General features: G+C 43.9%; 1 protein-coding gene across 2 annotated transcripts in view; it reads left to right on the forward strand.

Annotated features, from left to right (window-relative positions):
• The window catches only part of Adk (adenosine kinase), a 395,996-nt gene that overhangs the window by 366,620 nt on the left and 1,526 nt on the right, over nucleotides 1-27,850 (forward strand). For both annotated transcript variants that reach the window (NM_134079.4, NM_001243041.1), the window contains exon 10: nucleotides 4,310-4,396. In NM_134079.4, the coding sequence (NP_598840.1) occupies nucleotides 4,310-4,396 (87 nt within the window). The remainder of the gene's footprint in view (nucleotides 1-4,309; nucleotides 4,397-27,850) is intronic.

Here is a 27,850-nt window from a genome sequence, read left to right on the forward strand (position 1 = left end):
TGTCATCTGTTTCATTAGCCTGTTTATTAGGGCAGTCTGAGCAGGGTGTCTTTGCTCATATCCTGATGCGTGTGTCCTAGTGAGAAGAAACATTTCCGCCGTTCTCATTTCTCCCCATCCATTAAGGCGCATTTCATGCTATTAGTATAACAACGTGGTTTGTTTGTGTCGGTTCCCTGGGTCAAGTAGGAATGATATCGTTGATTTGGCTATTAAATATAATAATTAAATTCAAATGGTATGAAAGATAAAGGTTTGAATGCTTTGCAGCATTGCGTGTGATGAGGGAGACTGAAGGCAGCCTGCAGGCTATCAATGACGGTCTGGGAAGTAAATGAGAGTCTGTGCATACAGTGACTATAGGGCTCAGCAAAGCACAAAGGCATGAAGAGCGTCGTGTGTGTAGAGCAGCCTGGTATTTCAATATCTTCTTTAATACCTCCAATGTGATAACACATACCCCACAACTCACTTATTTCAAGTATTCATTCTAAGAGTTGCTCTTACGTTGACAGTGTGCAATCATTACATTAACCCGTTGTGAACATTTTTATTATCTCAAAAAGAGACACTCCATGGACATTTGCAATCATTCCCAACTTTCCAGCCTCATATCACACACTACCTACCCTCTCCACCCAATCCTTATATCTCTGCTTGCTTGCTTGCTTGCTTGCTTGCTTGCTCGCATTTGTGACATTCTCACTATGTAACCTTGCCTGGTTAGCTATGTATGCTAGGCTGGCCTTGAACACATAGATATCTACCTGCCTCTGCCTCCCAAGTGCTGTGCTCAAAAGCATGTGCCACCGTGCCTAGCCTTGTAAGCTCTTAAGCATAAGTATTTGATCAGAACATCAAGCATGGCTCTTATTGGAAGTCTGAAAGCAACTTGCAGGAGTCAGCCTTCTTCAGTCCTGCAAGTCCTGCAAGTCCTGCAAGCTGCAAGTCCTGCAAGCTGCAAGTCCTGCAAGCTGCAAGTCCTGCAAGCTGCAAGTCACAGTGGATTCAGGTCACCAGACTTGGCAACTAGCGCCTTCACCATCTGAACCTCTTGCTGGCCCATTCTGATTTGGAAAGTGTGTGTGTGTGTGTGTGTGTGGGTGTGGGTGTGCGCATATGTGTATATATATGTACATTTTTGTGCATATGGAGCCCAGGAGTCCACCTTAGGCAGTCTTCCTCAGGAACCATCTACTCTTTGTGTGTATGTCAGATATTTATTTTGGTCTTGACCACTTAAAGTAACTTATATTTCAGCCTGGTGCCAGCCTATGTTAAAATATCAAAAAGTATTCCTTACCTCCTATTCTGCTGCACATCTTTAATCTCAGGATTTAGGAAGCAAAGGCAGGAGGATCACTGAGTTCAAGACCAGCCGGGTCTGCATAGTGGTCTACCCAGAGAGATCCTGTCTCAAATACATATATACATACACACACACACTCACACACACACTTTCTGTTTTGTTTTGTTGTATTTTTTGTGTGTGTGTGTTTTATTTCTGGCTGAATTTAATTCGGATTGCTTGCATGAGCATAAGTATAGCATTATTTACTAAAGAGTGGGTAATGTACCAGCAACTGTCCCACAGAAGAAGATGTGTCTCTCCCCACTGTAACCACTAGCACCAATAGCTTTTCAGAGAGGAGGGTGGGACCTCTATCCCTTCCTTCTTCCCTACTTTGTTTTTGTGGGGGTTTGTTTGTTTGTTTGTTTGTTTGTATGGGGAGGGTTTGAGGCTGAATCTTACCTTGTAGCCTTGTTTGGGCTGCAACTTAAAGACATTCTCCTGCCCCTGCCTCCCAAATGCTGAGACTAAAGGCATGCTCCACCACACCCAGCTTTGTATTGTTTTTTTATTTTTATGAGTTTTGTATGTCTTTCAGGTGTGTGTGTGTGTGTGTGTGTGTGTGTGTGTGTGTGTGTGTGTGTGTTCTTGTGTGCAGGTGCACACATGCACACAGGTACACATGTTGAAGTCAGAAGACAACTTTCAGGAATTGTTTCTCTTATGTACACAGTGTGTCTCTTATTTTTGCCCCCTGGCCCATAAGCTTCTATCTTCCATTTCCCAGGGGTGCTGGCTTTTTATGGGTTTCCAAGATCAAATGCAAGCCTCATGTTTGCCAGACAAGCAGTTTACCAGCTGAGCCATCTCACCAGCCCCCATTTTCTACAATTGTTACCCAAAGTATTTTATGGACATGTCCAATTATTGTATAATGTAAGCCCATTGTTAACAGTGACTCATTAACTTCATTCATTCTCTTCAGGCCCATTTGTTCTAGGTTTATAGACGTTCATTCCCTATATTGTGTGACTTATACTTGAAAGTAATAAAACTAGATTTCTCTATAAATATTTATGGTGTAGACCTTTCCCTAAATCAGGCTGCAGCTCTTTACCAGTTTTTTCTAATAAAGTCCGCTTGCATCTCTTTCTTTTTTCTGCCTGTATAAGCATATGTACTGCTTGCTCCTAGAAACTCCAATCCTCTAGATTTGTACCATAGAATCCAGTTAATTACAACACTGTTTATTGCCATGTCGGCTCTAGAGTCACAAAGTGTGGAAAGTTTAATTGCTTCAAAGTTTTTGGTTTTTGAAACAAGATTTTGTAGCCCAGGCTGGTCTTAAACTCACTACATAGCCCAGGTTGGCCTCTGTTTTCCTCCTGATTCAGCATTCCAAGGGTTGAGATGACATTCATGAGTCACCTAACCATTGTCAACTAGAATTGAATAGATGATTCTGGGTTTTTAACATCCAGGGTTATCCAACCTTTTGACACTGCAATTCGACTTTGTCATCTGCAAATCTGCTGGGCCACCTTCCCAGCCACCCGAGACACATGACACATGAAGCACATGAGGCCACAGCCAGTGCTGCCTGACAGCGTACTTGCTAAGTAGACCATTTGTCTTCCTGAATACCAGCGTTGCTGAGAAGATTGATTTTGTTGGGTTTTGTTTGGTTTTATGAGATAGGAGTCTCAATTTGTAGCCTAGGCTGGCCTCCAACCCAAGATCCTCCTGCCTTTAATCGCTGCAGTGCTGGGGTTACAGGCAGGTTTTATCACACTCAGCAAAGTAGGATCATTGTTTTCTTTAACGTGTTTGTGTCTGTTATGGTGGTGAATCTCTCCTAGCGCTGGGAATGAACACCTGTAATCCCAGAGCCTAGAGGATGGGATACCCAGGAAAGAAACACTACTCTTTGTCATTGGTCAGGCTATAGAAAATGGACAAGCCTGGGGTTTAGAGTACAGCCCTGTCCTGGTAAAACTGAAGTTTCTAGTGTGTGTGTGTGTTTCTAGAAGGAGTCTCGTTATAGGAAAGACTGGCCCCAAACTCCTAATGCTAACTTCTGCCTTTGCCTCCCAAGTGCTGGGATTGTAGCCATGTGCTACACACCTGCACACATGTGCAAAGTAGGCACACACCTCAGCTCTTAAGACCTTTACTCTCTAAGATGTGCCTTAACATTCCTAAGATCTTCTACTTCCTCTTTACACTGAGGTGAGATTGAAGTTTGCAAGTCATTAGCCAAGTCTGTCTCCATAGGATGCAAATTCGTCACTTCCGAGGGTCCAGCTCCAATCAGAAAACACTGTGTAATCATTCACACATGTCTCCTGGGCCAGAGTTCATCAGTGTCCAGAGCTGTCATATGCCAAGCTTGGAGTACTGTCCGGGGTATTCTATAGGGACAAAGGCAAACCCTGCTTCAGACAGGCCACACTGCCCCTGCTGTTGTTCTGCCCCTGCATTCTGTGGTATCTGAGCCTTTTGTTAGCTGATGGGCAGTTGGCCAAAGGTAACCAGATCATCTGTAATAAACCAACTAAAATCAATAATCCTTGACATTGACCTTAAGTGTTGTCACAGAATAATTGTAAAATTTCTATTTTGCCATTGTGATTTTTCTGTAGAAAGGCACTCAACACTTATTTACATTTAAATTTTGAAGCTTTTTTGGTGGATCCAAAATTTCACCCAAGTAGGCTTGAAGATTTATTAGGGCTCATGATCCAGTCCACAGAAGCACTTCCTTTACCCTATAGTTTCTGTTCAATCACATGAGCTGTCCACAAAAGAGCGATTTATAGTCACTCCCCAGGAACATGAACTACAGGGGTATGGCTTTCATAAGTCACACACACACACACAAACACACACACACACACACACACCACCTTAATTCCCCCGAGCAGCAGGTAAACAAGGAGTGTCGTATTTTGCTGAGTGATCTTAGGTATTGAACATTACGAAGAGAAGTTACTCTGCCTTTCTTTGCTTTCCTTACAGAGAATGATGTCACTGCTTTTCCTGTCTTGGATCAAAACCAGGAAGAGATCATTGACACCAATGGAGCTGGAGATGCATTTGTTGGAGGTATGGCTCGCTTCCTTCACGTTTACTTCTGAGTTTTACGTAATTAACCCCCAGTGTTCTCTCCATCCACTACTGTCATATCCAAGATTTTACTACAGGAATGGTATGTGTTTGGCAAACATCACTTGCTACTAAGTTCTGCCTCTGTCATTTCCATAAAAGTAATTGTGTCAGAATATTGCATAAGCAAGCCACAGCAAGTGTAATAGATATTTGATTCAGGCCTAAGTGTCACAGTGTCTGTGCCTGAGAGTGGACAGGTGTGATACGTACAAAGGGTTAGGACTTTTACTAATGAAGGCTCAGTAAGAAGGAGCAAATTTGGTTAGGATAAAGTGACCTGGGGAGTAAATATTCAAAAACAATATTGGGACAATTAAGTTTTAAAGTCAAATTACTCCAAGTTCAGTGTAGTTAAACCAGGCTATGTCTCCAGAAAGCTTTAAACAAGACAAGGCTGAGAAGTTTTAAGCAGCAGTGGGGATGACTCTTGCCACGTTCTCCTGAAGGGTGACTTAAATCATGGGAAATGCTTACATGTGTGCGATGATTGGAGCATAGCATTGCTTTGAAGGTTTTATTTCATTGTAGGCATCTTTTCATCCACAGAGTTGTTTCCTTTTTCTTTCTCTGAATTTCTTAGACCCAGGCTCAAGGGTATAAAACAGGGACCCCACACCTCATTTTCTCTTTCTTTTACCCAGTGAGCTTTTATGGTTCTTTCTTCCTACATTTATTTACTTATTATGTGTGCATATGTTGCACTCACGCATGCCACTGTTTGCATGTGAAGGTCAGAGGGCAACCTTTAGAAGTCATTTCTGCTTCCTGGGTTTAGGTGGCAGTGATCCAGCTGGGATTCTCAGACACGGCAGGACGCCACATCTCACTGGCTCTGTGTTCTTTAGGAAAGCTTGTACAATAGGCAGGATCCATTTCGTGCTTGGTTTTGGTGTCCTTGCACAGAAAGACTTCATCAGTGATGATATTAGAGTAATCTCTAGCTAATTTTCCCATTCCATCCTCTTCAGAGCTGTAAATCTTTGTAAGCTAAAAATATTTTATTCAGAAGTAAGCCATACTGCATAATGCATTATGGAAACAGTAGTGATTTTCTGACTGGAAATTAGTTAAACCAGGAATCTTAGTCCATAAGCCTGTATACTTGTATCCTATGAACAGTTTAACTCTTCAGAGCAAGATGTGTTCCATTTATCTGACATTGAGTAGAACGTATAATGAGGCTGTCATAGGTACGAGGGTGACCTAATTACTACAGCTGGCCCTGCACCAACTACAGGGCTACTGTCTTAGTCAGGGTTTCTATTCCTGCACAAACATCAAGTTGGGGAGGAAAGGGTTTATTCAGCTTACACTTCCATGTTGCTGTTCATCACCAAAGGAAGTCAGGACTGGAACTCAAACAGGTCAGGAAGCAGGAGCTGATGCAGAGGCCATGGAGAGATGTTACTTACTGGCTTGCTTCCCCTGGCTTGCTCAGCCTGCTCTCTTATAGAATCCAAGACTACCAGCCCAGAGATGGTACCACCCACAAGGGGCCCTCCCCCCCTGATCACTAATTGAGAAAAATGCCTTACAGCTGGATCTCATGGAGGCATTTCCTCAACTGAAGCTCCTTTCTCTGTGGTAACTCCAGCTTGTGTCAAGTTGACACAAAACCAGCCAGTACAGCCATCAATCCTTGGTGAGAATGGAGACTGTGTGATAAAGGAGCTTTACTTAGGAACCAAGCTAGAACCAGCTGTTCAGACTGTGGTGAGAGTGATGGACAAACCATCCCAGAAAGGTCAGCACCTCTGTTAGAAGATGCGAAGCGCCGGGCGGTGGTGGCGCACGCCTTTAATCCCAGCACTTGGGAGGTAGAGGCAGGCGGATTTCTGAGTTTGAGGCCAGGCTGGTCTACAAAGTGAGTTCCAGGACAGCCAAGACTATACAGAGAAACCCTGTCTCGAAAAAAAAAAAATAAAGAAAGAAAGAAAGAAAGAAAGAAGATGCGAAGGCTGGCATTGTTGCTGTTGTTTTATTTTAAACATTTGTTTATGATAGGAAGTGGGCATACCTGTGCCACAGACTACGTGGAGAAATCAGAAGACAGCTTGTGGGAATTGGTTCTATTGCCCTCAGCTCCTCAGGCTTAGGAGCAAGCACCTTTACCTACTGCATTGTCTCAGTAGACCTTAAGCCTCTTTTCATAGCCTTGCTCATATTTATTCTGGGGCTATTGTTAGGTAAATATAAAGCAAAGAAATTTTTAGGGCTTCTGGTTTGGTTTTTTTTTTTGTTTTATTTTGAGACAGTATCAAGTATGCCATACTGGCCTTGAACTCATTATGTAGTTTGAAGTACTGATCCCCCTGTGTCTCCCTCCTGAGTACGGAGATTACAGGCGTATACCACCATACCTGCGCTATGGGTTGCCCGGAGTCAAGCACAGAGCTCTGGGCAAGTGGTATACCACCTTCACACAGAGACTCTGTAATGACAGGCCGGAAAGTGGGTAGGCTAGGTTTTATAAATTATATACCGGCTATACATTAAAAAAAAAAGTAACAACACTAAGACTGTAAAATGATAATAGTAATAATAACTATTCCGAAGTTCTCCAGCTAAAAAGAAAACATCTGCTGCCCAGTTTGCCCCAGAGGCTACATTCTGTTCACCCCTGTGAACAAGAACAACTTTCTCACCTTATTTTATTTCTGGCTCCTAGCACTGGCTTTCAAAAGACACCACTAAAATAAAAGCAGAGGAAGTAAGGTGGGTACAGAGCCACACCCATGTAAGTTCTGCACTCAGGATGCCGAGGCAGGAGCTTTGCAAGCCCAGGGCCAACCTGGGCTACATAGAAGAGTCCTATATAAAAGAAACCAAGGAAAGAGGTTGAAGAGCTAGCCAAAGAATGAATGCTACTTGCTGCTCCTCCAGAGCAGAGCGTCTGAGTTCACTTCCCAACACCCATGTTGCACTGCTCACAACTCCAGGGGATCCAACTTCCTCTTAGCTCCAAGTGCATCTTCGCACATCTTCACAGTGCACAGCCATCCAAATAACATCAATAGAGTGCAGGAGGACAGGAAGGCAGGCTGAAGTTAACGATATGCCACTGGTAATCCCTGAATTGGTAACTGTTTATCATACTATAAACCTACTCTGGGGCTTGGGATATGGCCCAAGTGGTAGAGCACTCAACTTGTATGCATGAAACCCTTGGTTTTATCCTTAACACCACATAAAATAGTGACTATGCATGCCCAGAACACCAACACATGGCGCGGGGAGCCAGCATGAGGCTCTCATAATGAGCTCAGGGCCAACAGGGCAGCTTGATACAATGTGCTATTTATTTATTTATTTATTTATTTATTTATTTATTTATTGGTTTTTCGAGACAGGGTTTCTCTGTGTAGCCCTGTCAGTCCTGAAACTCACTCTGTAGACCAGGCTGGCCTCGAACTCAGAAATCCTCCTGCCTCTGCCTCTGCCTCCCAAGTACCGGGATTAAAGACGTGTGCCTGCGCCGGGCGCTGTGACACACGCCTTTATTTTTGTTTTGGTTTTACATTTACTTAGTTTCAGTTTGTATGTATATTGATGGATGGCAGCTGAAAGGAGATGGGGTTTGTTTCCACCCTGTGGGCTCCAGGATCAAACTGAGGTTATTGGGCTTGGCCCCAAGCCCTTGTTACCTACTGATCCATCTCACTGGCCCCTAGACCTTTGTGGTTTTTGAAACAGGGTCCTGATCTGTAACTCACTTGAACTCACTGTGCGGCTCAAGCTAGCTTCAAACTTGCAGTCCTCCAAGACTGGTTATTTTATTTAACCTGTTTTCCTAATGAGAGAAGTGAGGCAGAGAGAAGGTGGCGAGCATGCCCATAGCCTGGTGGCTGCACAGTGCAGGCTCAGGCTCCAGCCCTGCTACAGTCAGTGCTCTGACGATGACGTCGTTTCACTGCACAGTTCTAGAAACAGCATTTGAGAGAGGGATCTTATTAAAGCTGAGAGCCACAGGCCAGCCTTTCTAACAAGCACCGGTTTGCTAAAGAGAATCTGAATAAAATGACTTCATTTACTGAAGAGGGCCTTTTGTTGTCTGATAGGATGGATGCAGAGGACTCCCGGGTAAGTTTGTGTAGGGTGGAAGGGCTGCATGGGGAGTCTGAGCCAAGAGCTTCTTCCTGACTTACTTAAGCAAGTAGTTGATTGTAGCAGGAGATAGGCAAAGCCAGATCATAAACCTACTTGGAAATTATGAAGTCCAAATAGGAGCTGTATGAAGCAGCTGTTTAATTGCACCAAGATAAGCTACCTGACAAATCTATATTAAAACAGAATGGTTTTACATCTTGAAAATAAATAAATAACCCCTTTGGCTGAAACCCCAGGTTCCCATCTCGGGATCAGCAAGAGCCTTCTTCCTGGGATTAGAAAGAACCAGCTGCTAAGCCCCTAGCTTTGACATAAATGGAGAGACAGTGGCGAACTTTCACATTACTAAGTAGATTCTTTTTCTTTGCTTCATTGCCTGATTAACATATCTCCTTTTTGATTGACATATTCTATCTTTAGACAGATAATATATTCACCCTGTTACTTTCAAGTTTTGCTGGCCTAAGAGTATTTCTGTCTTGTGTGGCTTTGCATATCTCTATTCCAGTCTACAGTGTTATGGTGATTTAACTCTCCGAAGCACAATCATTTTCTTCTCATAAATTTCAAGGTTTTTGCTAAAGTATCATCACTCTAGCTACCTTGTGCTAATTAGATAGCTCAGTACCAACCGGCCGTGGGTTCCATTTAGCCAGTTAAAAGATGCAAGCAAGCTTACATCATGGATCCTCATGTGTAATTTGTAAGCAAGTACCCTCAGTTGTACATGAATTAAATTACTAGTTCCATCTCAGGGGCTTAGTGAGTGTGTGAGATCCCTCTGGCCTTGACAAGCACACCTCCTTGTTCTATTTGGAGATCTTAAACGCTTTGTAACCTCTGCTCTTTTATTTCTCCATGATGAAACTATTCCTTTCACACTCTTCCTTAAAAGCCCCAGGGTCAGGATTGCACCTTTTGAAACAGAGAAATTGTATAGTCTCTAACCATGATTTCCTAATTTCCCAGGTCAGGAGAAAATGTCTTGTTGTCCTGCTGTGCTTTGTCACAGCAGGTCTGCCTTTTCATTTGGAACCCTCTTTGTCACTGCCATAGTAACAAACGGAAACATTGAGAACATTTTGTGACAGGCACTGTCATTGTTCCCAGTGAAAGTCTCTTCCCAATAAATGAAACTGAGAAGGATAATCCTAAGAAACTGTTATGAAAGGGGAGCTAACCACCATGCTCCCACAGGGCATCAGTGCCAGCCTGTGTCACTGTCATAGGATTTAGTCACAGGTTTTGCAGGAACCATGTGTGGCCCAAACCTACACATCATCACTAGACTGAAAGGGGTACACCTGTGACAGATGACCTCTGGTCCCCTCTGATGAAAGACTAGGGGCATCTCCCAAGAACTAGCACTCTTAGGTTGACACAGGGAATGGCCAAGAGCCATTTATAGTTTAGAACATTGTATTTTGAGAGCTAAAAACCTGTGGTACCTCTGTGAGTACTTTTGATGCTTAAAATTCTCATCATAGCTTTGACTGAGAGAATGTATTGTCTTTTTTTTTTTAAGATTTATTTATTGGTTATAAATAAGTACACTGTAAGTACATTGTAGCTGTCTTCAGACACTCCAGAAGAGGGAGTCAGATCTCGTTACGGATGGTTGTGAGCCACCATGTGGTTGCTGGGATTTGAACTCTGGACCTTCGGAAGAGCAGTCGGGTGCTTTTACCCACTGAGCCATCTCACCAGCCTGAGAATGTATTGTCTTAAAGGGTGCCTAATTAATATATAAAAGGGCCATTTAGTGGCCACAGTATAAATAACTATTCTGTTTTTCATCTAATAAAATTCTACTGTCTAATTTGTATTTAAAAAATCATTTTGTTTTGTTTTAATTATTTCCAGACCCAATGAGATGGTTCAATGCAGGCAGTCACCTGCCCTGGGCACTGTACTCTGGTCACTAGGCTTAGCTGCCAAGCACATTTACCTGTGGCACCATCTTCATCCTCTGTCCTTAATTACTACTTCATAGTGTCATGCAAAGAAATGATACACAGTTCTTGTTTGTTTGTTTCTAGACAGGGTTTCTCTGTATTATTAGCCCTGGCTATCCTGAAACTTACTCTGTAGACCGGGCTGGCCTCGAACTCAGAAATCCACCTGCCTCTGCCTCCCAAGTGCTGGGATTAAAGGCGTGAGCCACCACTGCCTGGCTTTGATACACAGTTCTTGTGGTTTGGTTTACTTTAGTTTTGTTTTGTTATGTAGCCACTGCTAAGTTGCTCCTTCTCTAGATCTATGTTGACCATTAGTCATGTAGCAGCCCTAACTAAGCTTTGTGGGACACCCCCGCCCTAAGAAAAATAAAAAGAAACCATGGAAGTAGAAGGGAGGCTGTTTGGGAAGAGGCAGGGGATCAGCAGGAGTGGGTGGAAGGGTGAATATGATCAGGATGCTGTATGGAATTGTCAAAAACAATTCACAAGAGGGATAAAATTAAGTGCCTACAGTTATCTTTTGTATGCCACCACATTCCTTTGTTTTATATTTAGACAACTAAAAAGCAGTGTGACAGGCATTCAGTATATTGTTTCCTCTGAATCTGTAAGCAAGCCCCGATTAAAGGCTTTCCTTGAAGAGAGTTGCCGTGGTCTTGGTGTCTCTTTACAGCAATAGTACACTGAGTCACACAGTGTATGCCACTCTTGTATCATGATGGCTCATACCATTTTAAACAAATTCCCAGATCATTATCATCATGGTGGGGAGCATGGTGGCATGCAGACAGACATGGTGTTGTAAAAGTAGCTGAGAGTTCTACATCAAGATCTCCAGGCAGCAGAAAGACAGAGCAACTGTGTCTAACTTGAGCTTTTGAAACCCCAAAGCCATTCCCAGTGACATTCTTGCTCCAACCATGCCATACCTCCTAATCCCTCTCAGGTATCGCCACTCTGATGAGCAAACACTCAAATACAGGCGAGTAATCTCAGCATCCGAGTGGTCAAAGGAAGAGGACCAGGAGCTCAGTCAACCTCATCAGACTCTAAGGCTGGAGGAACTGTCCAACAGAGGTCAGGGCCAGTTTCTAACTAAGGTTTATCTAAATTAGTGGATTTTTTGTTTCATATAAGAAAAGCTTCTTATATGCTATTTTGATAATGGGGTTGATTTAGACCTCTGCTGAGAGAGAGAGAGAGAGAGAGAGAGAGAGAGAGAGAGAGAGAGAGAGAGAGAGAGAGTGAGTGTGTGTGTGTGTGTGTGTGTGTGACTGCACATCCATATAGGTTTCTGAAGAGACCAGAAGAGGGCATCAGAGTCCTTGAAGCTGGCAGTTGTGAGCACCCTGAGATGGATGGTGCGACTCCAACTCTAGTTCTCTCTGAAAACAGGCCATGCATGCCAGGTAGTGGTGACACACACCTTTAATCCCAGGACTCAGGAGGCAAAAGCAGATAGATCTCTGTGAGTTCAAGGCCAGCCTGGTCTACAGAGCCAATTCCAGGACAGCCACAAAGAAATCCTGTCTCAAAAAAAAAACAACAAACCAAAACAAACTCTGTGAACCTATGGGAGTTATTCCCATTCAAACCACCACATATACCACAGCTCCAATTCTGTGAGCCTTGGTCTTCCTAGATTTGAAGACAGTCAAGAGATGTTTATTCCAAGAAAAGTGATGATGTTATGAATAGGCTTTATTTAGTGGTAGATGAGCAGAGGTAACCTCCTAATTAAAATGACTAACATGTCTTACAATACGGCATGGCATAATGTTCACCTGTTATTGTAGTACCCGTGAACTGGAACTGGTTTGAATCTTAAAATGAACACTGCAGCTGCTATCACATGAATCTATCAAATTTACCATAGTCTGCCTCATCCTTGCATCTGTAATAGGTTCTCCACAACTTAGTGAGCTGAAATGAAAAAATCCACTGATTTAGATAAACCTTAGTTAGAAACTGGCCCTGACCTCTGTTGGACAGTTCCTCCAGCCTTAGAGTCTGATGGGATTGACTGAGCTCCTGGTCCTCTTCCTTCGACCACTCAGATGCTGAGATTACTCGCCTGTGCCAGCGCACCCAGTTCATGTTGCTAGGGATCAAGCCCAGGGCTTTCCAAATCCCCAGCCCACAATGGAGGGGATTTATTGCTGTCATTGTTTTGGTTGGTTTGAGGTTTTGTCTTTCCTTCCCCCCATCAAAACCAGAGCTCACTGATGAGACAGGTGTTGCTAGCCACATTGCTCCAGGCTTCTCTCATCTCTGCCTTCTGAGGCTGAAGTTACAGGTAGGCTGCCATACACTCCTGGAATTGGGAGGCGGGGCCTCTGGGGATATGAACTCTTGCTTATACAGCAAGCACTTTAACCACTAAGCCATCTTCCCAGCTTTGTAATAGGTTTTAAATCGGTCACTATCCATGTAGACAGGGACAAATTAATAAGTATGTAAAGATAAATGTATTCAGTTTTATTTGATGGGTTATCATGTGGTGGTCGTCTCCAGCTGCCTACATTCAATTTCAAGTCTTGTCCTTTCTGCTGTGGAGGAGTTAAGTTACCTTTTGCTCATTGGGTGTGTTAGTAGTTGTATGGGCCTAATAGGTATCTTAGCAGTAAAGGCATGGCCTGTTCTCAGAGAGAACTAGAGTTGGAGTTGCAGCATCCATCTCAGGATGCTCACAGGTACCTGAAATTCCAACTCCAAGGACTCTGATGCCCTCTTCTGGTCTCTTCAGAAACCTATATGGATGTGCAGTCTCACACACACACACACACACACACACACACACACACACACTCACTCAGCAGAGGCCTAAATCAACCTCATTCCCAACATAGCATATAAGAAGCTTTTCTCAGTTCAGGTATATGAGATATATATTACCCCAACCTAATTAGGCAGTTAGTCTTTTCCCTTCTTTTTCTTTTCTTCTTTTTTTTTTTTCTTTTGAGACAGTCTTTCTATATATTCTGTCTGCCTGAAACTTACAAATATCTACTCTGCTTCCCAAATGCTGGGGTTTAAGGTCAGCTCCATCATGCCTCACCAACATTAACATTTTTTAAAGTTCAGAATGATGTGTTTTTATTTCTGGCTCATCACTTGGCAAATTAATAATTTGTCATTTAGTACATTTAAGTATTTAGGATCATCTTGCTAGGAGGAATCATCAGCCATAAGCTACTACAATGTATAAAGTGCTATAATGAGTTTCCGTGCTTATGAATTAGAGCATCTGAATGTAGACACATCTACTGTGTTATACCAGCATCCATGACTTTGCTTCTATAGCTGATCTATACCTCAGCCACAGTGGGTGGCTGCTGTGGCTATTTCTCCTCTTCTTCCTCCTCATCATCTCTTTTTTGGTTTTTCAAGACAGGGTTTCTCTGTGTAGTCCTGGCTGTCCTTGAACTCACTCTGTAGACCAGGCCTCTTCATCTCTTTGAGTGACGATTTTGTGAAGTCCAGACTGTTCTAAATTCACTGGGCAGCCCAGAAGTAGCTTGTACTCCTGATCTTCCTGCCTCCGCTTGTCCAGTGCTTGAATTACAGGAGCACCAACATACTCGGCTTATGGGGTCAAACCCTGGGCCTTGTTCATTCTGGCGAGCTCTCACATCCCTAGGGCCAGGGATTTGTTTTTATTTCAGACATCCCACACAGCAGGTGATAGAACTAAACAGGTATCCATTTATAGCCATAGTGAAGAGGAAATGAGCCCCATGGAGGCACTGATATTCAGTATAGGCACTGAATGTTGAAGCTTCATAGCTAAGGTAAAGACCATGTGTATAGTATACCCTTACCTCTCTGTAAATGCTTTATGATCAGCACGTGTGTTGTGCTGAGCTGTCACAACAGGATGCCTGCTTTCAGTCCACTTCCTGTACAGGTCAGCCCTTGCACCAATACACACGAGTTAAACTTCGGTTTTCATTGTGTAAGTACCTGCCGTGCCAGACCTAACCTTGGTAGACACTGTAGCTTCTTTTTTTTTTTTTTTAAGATTTATTTATTTATTATATGTAAGTACATTGTAGCTGTCTTCAGACACTCCAGAAGAGGGAGTCAGATCTCCTTACGGATGGTTGTCAGCCACCATGTGGTTGCTGGGATTTGAACTCCGGACCTTTGGAAGAGCAGTCGGGTGCTCTTACCCACTGAGCCATCTCACCAGCCCCCCACCGTAGCTTTTTATGTTAATTGAACACTCAGTGTTTGTTGATTTCTTTTTCCCTGAAAAGTTTGTCTTCTAATATACAGACAAGTTACATGAATTTATCCTTAGTTGGTAGCTGTGTTGTAGAATAAAATTCTACTGACTAGACTGCAAAGGAAGTAAGAGAGGAAGGGTTACATATGAGTGAGTATTCCTCGTGCCAGGGAGACCATTATTTTCACATCTGGATAGTCTGAGCTAGCCAAATAGAAGAAGTAGGAATTTCCTGCCAGATGTTAGTTCTTTGAGCAACCTGTGGACATCGCAATGAGGGGATCTAAGTCCCGCTTTGCTAAAGCTTACCCATGATGCAAGCTCGCTCCTAATGGGTAGCAGACATTGCATATATGTTGCCACTAAAGCCAAGAGTGTTTGCTATTATGAAGCGCAGGAACATCCAAGGCCTAATTTTCAAGGCACAACATCAGTCTCATGGAAACTATTTCAAAAGTGAACATTCTATTGAAATTGCAAAATGTAAATGATGACAGTTTCATTAATAAAAGGAAGGTGAGACTGTATTGCCACAAGTATTCCAAATAACTTGATTAAGGTCATTTAATAAAGTCAGTTTAAGACAGAAATATTTCTCTAAAGAAGCAATCTGAAAAGTTATGAAAAATTGTATTTATGTCAATTTCCTGTTCACGGTTAACAGGGGACTTAGAAAGTAGAATATCCTTCAGAGAAGCTGCACACAAAAAGTAGAAACACTTTATCCAGCTGAAACAAGAAGCATTGTTGAGGGAGGAAAAAGACTGCATGTGATCTCGCTGCCACTGCTGTCCTCCTCTGCAAGGGGAAATATTGACATTTACCAGGCTGTTTGCTCCAGCTTTCTGATCTCCTGCAGTTTATTTTTATAACAACCTTATCGATGGGCCTCTTACCCAGCTCTCTAGGTTTAACCGAGTTGAGTCGATTTGTTACCACGGCTTCAAGTAGCTGTTACAGAACAAGCAAGACACCCTAATGAAGCTGTAAACGTGTTTACTCAAACAGAGTATTGATTTTACTTGGAGAGGCTGATGCTTAGCGCAGCGTCAGGGTGGGTGGATTTCACTGCAGTGTTTCGTTGTCATCTGTCAGGGTTCTGAGACACCAAGGAAAGCCATCAGAGGATAATTAGAGGTAGCAGAAATTTAACCCCTAAAAATCAGTTAACCGTTGGGGGTGGGGTCTGTAGCTAATTAGCTTTTATTAAAAGTTTCCCCTAGTAGTAATAACTCAGAACTTTGAATGGTGTTTTCAGGTAGAACAGGATCCCAAGGTTAAATGCATGAATGTAATGGCTACAGATACCTTTGACTTCTCTCATTATGGTAATTAGACCCATCAGAGCCAAAGCCAGTCGAGGACAGAGAGCTGTACATGATTTTCCTGGAAAGTCAGCCTTATGGAATTGGTAAGGCATTCAGATATAATTAAGACATAGCTCTAAGGAAGACAAAATGCACGCGCCAACTTCTGGAGGGCTCTCAAGTGTTTTGTCCTGCACCGTGACCACGCGCATGAAAGCACCCATACCGTGTTCTGTTTCTTTCTTTTTTTTAAAAGATTTATTTATTTATGTATATGAGTACACTGTAGCTGTCTTCAGACACACCAGAAGAAGGCATTGGATCCCATTACGGATGGTTGTGAGCCACCATGTGGTTGCTGGGATTTGAACTCAGGACCTCTGGAAGAGCAGTCAGTGCTCTTAACTGCTAAGCCCTCTCTCCAGCCCTCTCATGTTCTATTTCTAAATGTGTTTCTTCTTTGTTTGGGGTTGGGGGAACTTGTTTTTTGTTTTTTTGTGTGAGGTTTTTGGGGTTTTTTTAGATGGTCTCATTTTATGGCCTAGGCTGATCTGGAACTACCACACTTACCTAAATACTTTCATTAAAATAGATTCTAAGATATTTCTGTTTGCTTTTCAAGTCGTGTGCGTGTGTACAAGAGTATGTGCATGTAAGCCACAGGGTCCGTGTACAGGTCATAAGACAGTCTTGGACAGTCGGGCCCCTCCTTCCACTTTTATGTGGGGTCCCAGTATTGAATCAGGTCAGCAGGCTTTGGTGGCTTTTACCCTGTGAGCCATCTCTGAGGCCTTCTCATTGTAATCTTAATGATTAAGGTTAATGCACAGCAAACCGAAGCCGAGCCATAGTAAAGCATTAGCATCAAACCTCAGGAAAGGCATGAACACAGCACCTGCCATCTTGCAAATAGCTAGAAAAGCCTTAGCTGAGAGGGGCCCGAGCACGTCAACAGTGAACAGAAAATGAACATGTATTCATGATAAGCTTGACTGCTCAGTGTGTCCTCCCACAGCTCCTCTACTTCGTCCGCTGTTTTACAGGGAAGCTCCCATGCCTCCTTGCAGCTCCTGCCTCAGTGACCAGTGTAGGTGAGGAGATCTAGTGGAGGACCAGCTCTAAGGTCTGCAGTAGCAGATTGTCGAAAGGCAGCAAGAATAGGTTGAACTGGTACTGCGTTTATTTATGCATGTAGTGTTCCACACCAGGCTGCCCTAAGTTAAGTCTTTAAGCCATCAAGTAGCATGTTGTAAGTTTTTGTTACATTAAAGGGGGCCACGAGGGCTCACACTCTTTATATGTCAGGAGGTAGAGAAGGAGATTGGCTTCTGACAGTTATGTTTATATCTCGTCCTCTAGTCTATGTTAAAGTGTTTGATGACAGAGGAAAAAGGAAGACATGAATTTATTTTTCAGAAGATGTAATTTTTTTATATGTGCATTTCAGAATCCCTGCAATACAGTAGCTTATTCTGCTTTCGAGAGAATGACCGCAGGATGAAGCGCTGAGCGCTGTGAGGTGCAGCAGTGCGGGGCCGTCACACGTTAGCTTCAGGGCACTTACTCTTCCTGTCCAGCTTTGTCAAAAGTAACAGCAGCCCATTTCATGTCAAGAAATGTTGAGTGGGGGTGGGTGGGTATGGGGGACTTTTGGTATAGCATTGGAAATGTAAATGAGCTAAATACCTAATAAAAAATGGAAAAAAAAAAAGAAATGTTGAGGAAGGTAAGGAAGCGAGCCCATGAGCACAAAGACTCTGTAATCCCAGCACTCGGGAGGCAGAGGCAGGCGGATTTCTGAGTTCGAGGACAACCAGGGCTATACAGAGAAACCCTGTCTGGGGAAAAAAAAAAAAAAGACTCTGTAACTTAGAGGTTAAAACAGCAGCTGGAGAGCGTTGGCTCAGTGGTTAGGAGCATGTGCCACTCTTTCTGAGAACCCAGATTCAACCTCAGCACCCACACAGTGCTCATAACTTTCTGTAACCCAAGATTCAGAAGCTACTATGACCTCTTTTGGCTCCAAGAGCATCCATTATGTATGTGGTGCGGAGGACATACATACATGCAGGCAAAACACCCGTCCATTTAAAAAAGTCAGATGAATTAATATAGTTTTAAAAAGCAATAACTAAATAGATGTTTGATTTTTTTTTTCAGCCCCACTTAATAACCACCTTGTAAAACATTTTCATTTGAAATTTTCCCTCCAAAATTCAAGTGTTGCTAGTACAATAATATTAAGAGGTTGGGCCTTAATGGCTGAATCGATAGATCATTAATAGAACTAAAGAGGGTTAGGGGCTATAGTTGTAGCTCAGTAATACAGTGTCTCCCAAGCATGTGTGAGGTTCTGGGTTCAATCCCCAAAGCGGCATTATCATAATAATAATAGATTAAAAAGAGGCTCCCACAAAGCTGTGGCTCTCCCCCTCCCCCCTCCTTCCTCTGTGTGAAGTAGGAGACAACCCTTACCTAACCAACTAGCAACAGCTTGATCTGGGACTCCCCATTTCTTCTATTAAACAAAATGACTATTATTTATCGACAATCTCATCTCAGGTATTCATTTATAATACAAACAGGCAAAAAACAAGAGTCTATGGACAAATAATTTTTGAGTGGTAATTTAACATCACTAAGCCCCATTTTTTTTGCAACTATAGAAATAAAGATGAGTATCTACCTTGTTTGTGTTTTTCTGAAAGTCAAATGAAATGATGTTTACAAAGCCTAGTGCCTGAGCCCCAGAGAGGATTACCTGTTAACCTGTTAACCTGTTAACCTGTTATAAGAGGAATCTCCAGCCAGAGCCAGAGCTGGAGGTCTTCACTGAATGGAACCAGATGGAAACTGTAGACCTGGGCCAGCATCAGGCTGCTATGAGCACATCCTCATTAGATGAAGCTATTGGGTGGGCAGCTTGCATATCTGCTAACAGTCTCTTTCCCACCAGCCTCCTGGATGACTTTGCATCCATCCTGGATTCTAGAAGAGCACTGGGTTATCCACCGGGTTCTTAGGACTGCTGTCACAAGGTCTGCACGGACCATAAGTTCTTTGTCCTTGCTTGGTCTAACAGGTGATGAAGTTGATTGGCCTGCAGAGAACTTTTCACTGACCTCCAGTAGTGGTGCTGCGAAGGAAGGCTCTATAAATAGATCTATTTGCATACTTTATCATGCTTTCTCTTCTAGATGGCTTTCAAGTATTCCCTACAAGATGATCCGTGTTTTCCCTGACTGCTGCTTCCTAACTGATCCACATTCACTCTGTCCTATACTCCACTCCATTTTCTTATAGCCAAAATAATAAGTTTAGAGAGAAATTCAGTTGTTTCTCTCATGGTTCTATGGACAGTGGCTCCATATTGGTTTGACACAATGGTCTAATAGAACTCTGTGACCTTCTTCCCTGTCTCTTCCCCTAATCTTAGCTGCAAGCTCTGTGTATACCGCTCTTCTTTCTGGCCTTAAATACTTTGCACAATTGAACTATAAACGGGAACTCAGAGTAGGTCTGTGGTGGGCATGTGTGATACAGAAGCCACTGTTCCAAGCACAGCGCTCTAAGAAGCATCCTAGGATGCTCCAGGGGCCTCTGCTGAATCTCTCTGGTAACATTTTCTCTTTACTTCTGCCAAAATCGCCTAACTGGAGGTCCTATAATCAGAGCGCAGCAGTATGAGACCATATCACAGCACAAACCTTCAAATGCTCTCCTTGTTGCTTGGCTTGCCGTGCCTTCAATACCACTGATCTTATATTGTTCTCCAACATGGACTTTGCTCTAATGCTTCCCTATTTTCTTCTGTATATAATGTCCATCTCTCACAGCACCCACCAAGGCTCTGTTCATGACACCTCCTCCAGGAATCATTTCTTGATTTCTTCGGATACAGATTTTTTTTTCTCCTGAAGCAGAATAATCTAAGACACTCTATATTATCTATCTTTGAATTCTTTGGTATGTAGCCCAGTACCTAGATATCCAGATATACAACCTTTGCAAAACTAGAGCCTTTGAGTTACAGTCTCTCCTGCTATATGGCATCTTGGGTCTGGTGTCTACTGGTGCAGGAGATGAGAAGGTTAAGCAGGCGGGAGTATGCACCAAAGTTGACACTAAATGGCAGGCATCTTTGTGTTTGTTTGTTTGTTTGTTTGTTTTAAAGCAAGTTCCCCAGGCATAGTATTGTGTACCTTTAATTCTAACACCAGAACTCTGTGATCAGGGACACCCACAACCAGATACAAAGGAAAATCAGGGAAACTCAGTAGCCCAGACCAGCCTGGAGTTCACTATGTAACACTCAGCTACCACACCCAGCTTCTAAAGGGCAGGTGTCTTTTTTTAAAAGCAAAAGACTAAATTGACCTGGAAATGACAGAGAGCAATGTGTGTGTGCGCACATGTAGACAGGCTATTGCTTGCTAAAATATCGTATCGGGTTTGCTTTAATTGCATGGTGATGCCTTTAAGAACAAAGGTAATTACATGATAACTTGTGTTACTGCTCCCACATTATCTCTTAATAACTATGTAATTAACTTGTCACTACTGTACAATGTGAAGTTTGATATTACTTACATATAAAGAGCATCGATAACTTCAGTGAACAAGCTGGAGTGAGGCCAGGGACAGAGGCAGTGAGGAAATCACCACATCAGAGCAGTCAGGAAAGCAAAGGATTAATTAGATCGTTGGACCTGTCCAGAGGACTGAAACCAAAGCCACAGCCAACAGCTGCAGAGCTGGGGTTGAGTCATGTGACCTTCTGAAGCTACCGAGCCTGCAGCTGAGAGGATGCTGAGAAGGTTGAGGAGCCGCTGGGGTTGGGTACAGTGCAGAGGCCCTGCACTCTCTGCTGTTTGGAAGAGTTTCTCTTTAAGTAAACATGGGGGAGAGGGCTTGTTTGGTTGTGGTAGTTGAGACAGGATCTTACTATGTCTTCTAAGGTAGACTTGTCCCTGCCTCAGTCTTCTGGTGACTAGGATCACAAGCCAGCACCACTAGGCCTGAATCAACATTAAAAACAATAATAAAGGGAAAATCAGCCAGATGAGGAGGCAGGCACCTGTAAGCCCTTGGGAAGACCAGGGATCCAAAGCTATCTCAGCCAGAGACAGACAGACAGAGTCACACAGACAGACAGACAGAGACAGAAAGAGACAGAGAGAGGCAGAGACACACAGACAGATAGACAGACAGAGAGAGACAGAGAGAGGGAGAGTCAGAGTCACACAGACAGAGACAGACAGAGAGACAGAGATACAGAGAGAGACAGAGACAGAACATACCTAGGACCAACTAGGGCCATGTGAGATACTGTCTAAAACAGAGAGGAAGACATTTCTCATCTCGTTTCACCAGCATCTTGAGTTTGTGTGTGTGTCATACATGGCAAAGATGTGCAGCCCCAGAAACTCTGATTCACTGCTGGTGAAAATGAAAACTAGGATGGCCACTTGGGAATACAGTCTGGCAGTTCCTTACACACTACACATATGCTTACCATATGATCCAGCAATTGTGTTCCTTGGCTGCCCAAATGAGCTGAAAACTTATGTCTGCACAAAAACCTGTACACAAATGTGTATAGCAGTTTTACCCATAAATGACAAGACTAAGAAGCAACCAGCATGCTCTTCAGCCTGTAGGTAAATGAGTACGCAAGCCATGGTCTATGCTACTCAATATGACCAAGCCAGTAAGAGGTGGTAAATGGGGCTGCAGTGATAAGTCACTGGTTAAGAGCACTGGACACTCTTGCATAGGACCCAAGTTTGATGGCACTTCACAACCCTCCATGATTCCTGGACCAGGGGATCTGATTCCCTCTTCCGGCCTCCAAGGGCACCAGGCACATGGCAAATAACTATACACACGGGCAATAACACGGTACACATAAAAATAAATTTTCCAAAAGAAGAAATAAGTGAATGGGGCTGACAAAGTGGCTCACTGTGTAAAGGTGCCTGCCGTGGGGCCTCTGAGTTCAATACCCAGATCCATATGGTCCAAGGGGAGAACTGACTCCAGCAAATTGTCCTCTAACCTCCACATACTCGCCATGGCACAACACACTTAATGTAAAAAAATATATTTGTAAAGTAGTCAGTTTTATGTTACATATATTTTTCAAGGTGCAGGCATCTTAGAAGCTTGGTATGGTGCACATGCCTTCAATCCCAGCGCTAGGGAGGCAGAAGTAAGTGGATCACACTGAGTTGGAGGCCAGCCTGCTCTACATAGGTTGTTCCAAACCAGCCAGAGCTACACAGTAAGGCCCAATCTGAGGGCTGGGAGGGGGGCGCTTAGGCTGTTAATTCATTCACATTATAAAGGAATTCCCTCTCATTTTTAAATATAAATATGAACATTAGGTAAATTTATACATTCTTTATGATTAATAAAGACTACTTCGTGAAGGCCCCACCTCTAATTGATTATGCACTATCTGTAGTTCATCTTTGCTAGGTTTTAAGAATAGATTATTGAAAAGCTGAGACTCTGCAGGGTCCAAAGGTCTTCGCTTTTGTTGGCATCCAGGTTTTCCTTGTCAGAGTAAATGGGACTTCAGTGCACAGCCACGCATCCGTCAGCTGGCTCTCCTCTCAGAAGGAGGGTGCCAGCACTTAGCCTCACAGAATGTTCCACAACATGAGCTTTTCTCACAAAGATCATGGCAGGAAGAATGAGGAAAACAGATGTTGCTCATAAGGGTTCTAATAGATGTGTTTCCATTGTAAGCTGATCGCACTCTGAACCTGGCGTCTGCCCCATTCGCTGTGTGGGCTGAACATTTCAGTCTCAGAGTTTGGCAGAAAGTTTATACTGACCTTTGCCTGTTACCTGTAAACCGTGAAAAAAAATACTCTTGAGAGAATGAGTTCACATTCTTCCAAAGGCATCATTCTATTAGCCAAATTAATTCTCTTCTGTAATTGGGCAAACATTTTATCACCTACGGAGCATTTCCCAGGCCTGGCCAGGGAAAAGAGGAAGGGCATCAATCTGGTGTGCTCTCTGCAGGCCGTGGTAGCCCAGCTTCACATTAACCTCCAGCTCCACCCTGCACCCTAGGCTGCCTGGGCCTCAGGGAAGGCCGGAAGTCCACTAGCACAACAGTTTCTCATTATCCTGTCCTGAATATTTGAGCTCAGAGACAGCTCAGGTTCCCCAGAGGCAGTAGCACAGGTTTTTCTGGTTTTGATCTATCTTATTAGTGACTACACCTTTTTCCTTCCTTCCTTCCTTCCTTCCTTCCTTCCTTCCTTCCTTCCTTCCTTCCTTCCTTCCCTCCCTCCCCCCTTCCCTCCCCTTTCCTCCCCTCCTCTCCCCTCCCCTCCCCACCCCTTCCCATCCCTTCCCTTCTTTCCTGTCCTTCCTTCCCGTCCTGTCCTTTCTCTCCTTTCTTCTGTGTTAAAGTTCTGTTTTATAAACTTTGACATGCAGTGTGCCCTTCACTGTGGGCACACCCACCATCCCATGCCTGTCCAGAACTCTTTCCTGCCCCCACTCAGACATTCGGATTTCCTCCCCTGGAAACTGTCAGACACAGCAAGGCTGCTGTGAGCACTCATTTACAAGTCCAGGCGCATCTGCATTCATTTACCCTGAGCAAACATCTGGAGATAGGATGACTGAGGCATAGAGTAGGTAAATTTAACGTTTTCAGACAATATTTGTTTCTATTTTGTATGTATGAGTGCTTGCCGGCACCTATGTCTGTGCACCACACATGTGCTTAGTGCCCTAGAAGGCCAGAAGAGGGCATTGGAGCCCTTGGAGCTAGAGTTAACAAACAGTTACAAGTTGCCATGTGGGTGCTGGGAATGGAACCATGGTCTTCTGGAAGAACAGAAAACTTGCATTTTTAACCACTACGCCATCCATCTCTCCAGCCCCAAAGTTAACTTTTTCAGGCACTGATGAATTTCCAAAGTGGTCTTATCATTTTACATTCCGAGGGCTGGTAAGATGGTTCACTGGGTCAAGGCACTTGCTTAGCAAGCCTGACAACTTGCACTCAGTCCCTAAACTCAAAGATGGAAGGAAAGAACCAACTCCACAGGTTGTCCTCAGAGGCCCCCGTGTGCCCGCACAGGTCATACACTCAAGCAATGATAATAACTGAAGCCTCCTTAACATTCCCTAAGCCAGAGTGCTCAAGGTCTGGAGGATGCACACCCTTGCCCTGGCTCCGTGCAGATCGTCTTGCTGATGTTGCCTTAGCGAGTGGCAGCCACATTACTGCGATTCCCAGCTGCATGCCTTTAATGGATTATGGTGCTACTACACCCTATGTGAATTTGGCATGTTTCCCTTTGCAGGTTTTGTTTGTTTTTGTTTTGTTTGTTATTGAGTTACTTCTTAAACAAAGCAATTTTAATGAAGTCCAAATTATTCTGTCTTCTGTGAAAGACTTTACTTAGGGGCTAGGGGGTCATCACAGCGGCAGAGGACTTCTGAAGTTGGTGTCAGTAGACCAAAGTCAAAGATTTCTCAGATGCCATAGTCTTAGTTTTGTTTAGCTTTGGGGTTGATTGGTTGGCTTTTGTTTGCAGTGCTGGGGAAATGAACATGGGGCCTCTCACAGGATGGCCCCGTGCTGCCGCTGAGCTGTGTGCCCAGCCCTCCACCCCCTGGGTTGTTGTTTTTTGTTTGTTTGTTTTTATTCTATTTTGGTTTTTTGAGGAAGAGTCTTCTGATAATACCCAGACAGACCTTGAATTTACACAGGCCCCCTGTCTCAGCCTCCCTAGTAGCTGGGCTTACATACATCCAAGTTTTAAAGGCGTCTTGTCAGCTGTTGGTTGGTACTTCACCAAGTCACTGTGAGGCCTCGACCGGCTGGCACACACTCTCCCGGGTATCCAGGTTTCTCTGCTTTTCCTTCATGCTGTCTTGGCATTTCCAGTGGCTGGTCCTACAGGGCTTTCTCAGATATATTCCGTATTTCACGTGCTTGATACTATGAGTAAGTAGCATCTCGAATATTACTTTTGAATTGCTCACTAGTAGATATAATTGCTGCGTGTGTGCTAGTGGAGCCCTTCACATGAGCTATCAGTTGAGATCCTCCCGCTTTGCTAAAGTTGTACGAGTCACAGCTTCCTAATCCCATAGGACTCTTAGACTCAGTTGCATATGTGCATGTGGGGTTGTTAGTGTTATTGTTTCAGTTTTTGAGGCAGTTTTCTGTCCCCCAAGCAGGCCTCAAACTTCAGAGTGGCTCCCAAGTGCTGGGATTAAAGGATGTGCTGCCCTGATGTGCTAGGAATCCGGCTGACAGCAGTGTTGATGCTGTAGAGTGCTTCTCTGCGTCTCTGCTTCAACCCACCAGATGGACATGACATTTTCTAACTCTTTTTGAGTGGTGTGGTGAGATAAGCTCTCACCGTGTAGCCCTGTTGTCTAGAACTCCCTATGTAGACCAGGCTGACCTCAGACTCACAGAGGACCACCGACCTGCCTCTTCTTCCTGACTGCTGGGCTTAACGGTATGCAGCACCACTCTTGGCCTTGCCTGTTTTGAGTCACAGGCATGGAAGGTCTTGCCTCCTTCAGAGACTGACAGGGACTTCCTTTCCCAGCAGCTCACTCTGCTCCAGCAAAGTCTCCATGAGAGCTCTGCAGAGCACGTGGGCTTGGGCTCGGCAGGTGGTGCCAACCTGTGAGTCTAGTGGGGGGGGGGGTAGGAAGAGGTAGAGTCGGGGGAGGAAGGCCACCCTGAGCTACATCTTGAAGCCTGCCAGAAAGGGGGTGCGGACAAACATTCTTGCTTCATGTCTAGTCTCAAGGAAAAAATGAAATTCATCATTCACCTTACAGTATTAGCAGTGAATTTTTATAAATTTCTTTTTCATGTGGAAAAATTCCCTTCTGTTCCCTATTAAAATTCGGAATAGATGTTGCCAAATGTTTTTTCTGTATGTATTAGAATGCTCTAAGGTCTTCATACTTGGTGTAACATATTATGTCAATATCCAAAAATACTAATCCAACCTTGAGAGCTTGAGATAACACTACTTTATCATAGGTTTTATTATATGCCATAGCGTCTGTATGGAGGTTAGAGAACAACTTTCAGGAGTCAATTCTACCTTCCATAATGGGGTCAGGGACTTGAATGCAGGTTATCAGGAGTTCATGGCAAAGCACTTTTATTAGAGAAGCCATCTGATTGGCTGTACTATCTTGTTAGGAGACCAGGGATTGGGACGGGTTCTCACTATGCGGCCATGGCTAGCCTGGAGCTCACTATGCTGTCCTCAGACTCACAGATTCCATCTGTCTCTCCCTGAGTGCTGGGATGAGGTGTTTCTCAGCACACCAGGCTTCTGCTTTTTATTTTCACTAGCTTTGTTTGTTTGTTTGTTTTGTTTTTATGCGTATGTTTTGCCTGCCTATATACAAGTGCATCACACAGAGGCCAAAAGAGGGCGCTAGATCTTCTGGACTGCAGGGTTTGTGAGCCACTGTGTAGGTGCTGGGAACTAAACTCTGGACTTTGTAAGGCCAGCAAGTGCTCTTAACCTCAGAGCTACCTCCCCAGCACCCTGTTGTCTTTTGTAATGCTCTGTTTGGTTTGATTTGCTCAGATTTCCTTCAGAACATTTCCATCTTTTCTGAATATTGTCCCTGTATTGGTAAGGAGCATTGCTTGTCAGAGAAAGCCTGGTGTCAGGATTAAAGTACAAAGCATTTCCTTCTTTTAGTTTTCTGGAGAATCTCTCCAGCATTGGTATCCTCCTCTTCTTCCTCCTCTTCTTCCTCCTCCTCCTCCTTCTTCTTCTTTGTTGTTGTTGTTGTGTTGTTTTGTTTGTTTGTTTGTTTGTTTGTTTTTCGAGACAGGGTTTCTCTGTATAGCCCTGGCTGTCCTGGGACTCACTCTGTAGACCAGGCTGGCCTCGAACTCAGAAATCCACCTGCCTCTGCCTCCCAAGTGCTGGGATTAAAGGCATGCACCACCACGCCTGGCAGTATTGTTCTTCTTAACCATTCAGTGGCATTCACCAGTGACACCATCTGCCTGCCCGTGGCCTTTGGTAAGAAACAGTTCAGTGTAGTTCTAAGCACTGACACTAAGAACAGAAGGAAGTTTGGGACCGAGGCACACCTGAGGTGGGCCTGGGTTTCTGCACGAAAAATGCTCTGAGATATTCTCTGTAAGAAGCTCTTTCTGAGACAGGGTCTTGTTATATAGTTCTGCTGCCCTGGACATCAGAGACCTGCCTGTCTCTGCCTGGGGTCACAGGTGCCTCACCCCAGCCGTAATTTTTATTTACAGTGGCTGCAATCGAGTTAAGTGAGCTTTGACAACCTGCGTACTCAAAAAGTGCCTGGTTCACCCGATGTGGCAGGTCTGAGATCTGTGGCTTACATTGTTTATAGTGCTTCCTAATTATCCCCTCACATGTGCACCATCCATGGCGACATGGTCACTCCTCCTGATTTATACTGTCCTCTTCTCTCTCCATCTGCCTTGTCAGTCTAGCTAGAAACGTATTTGTTTCAGCCTCCTCTTATTCGCTGTCTGTCTTCTCAGCCCCGTGACGGCAGACAGGCCTGGGTTGTCCACCTTGTGTGTGACTTGATGACCATGCATTGCCAAGTGGAGTCAATTCTATTTCTCCTCATTTGTTCTTCTCTTTGTGGCTGATGTATATTTGACTAGTTTGGTTTCATATCATTTGCCTTTATTTCAACGGTTTGTAGAAGGAAAACAAACCTGACTCCTTTTATCCCATCCTTCACTGTCTGCAGTGCAGTTTCTGCATTGGCT

The sequence above is a fragment of the Mus musculus genome, chromosome 14, assembly GCF_000001635.26.
Source record: "Mus musculus strain C57BL/6J chromosome 14, GRCm38.p6 C57BL/6J".
NCBI classification, from domain to species: Eukaryota; Metazoa; Chordata; class Mammalia; order Rodentia; family Muridae; genus Mus; species Mus musculus.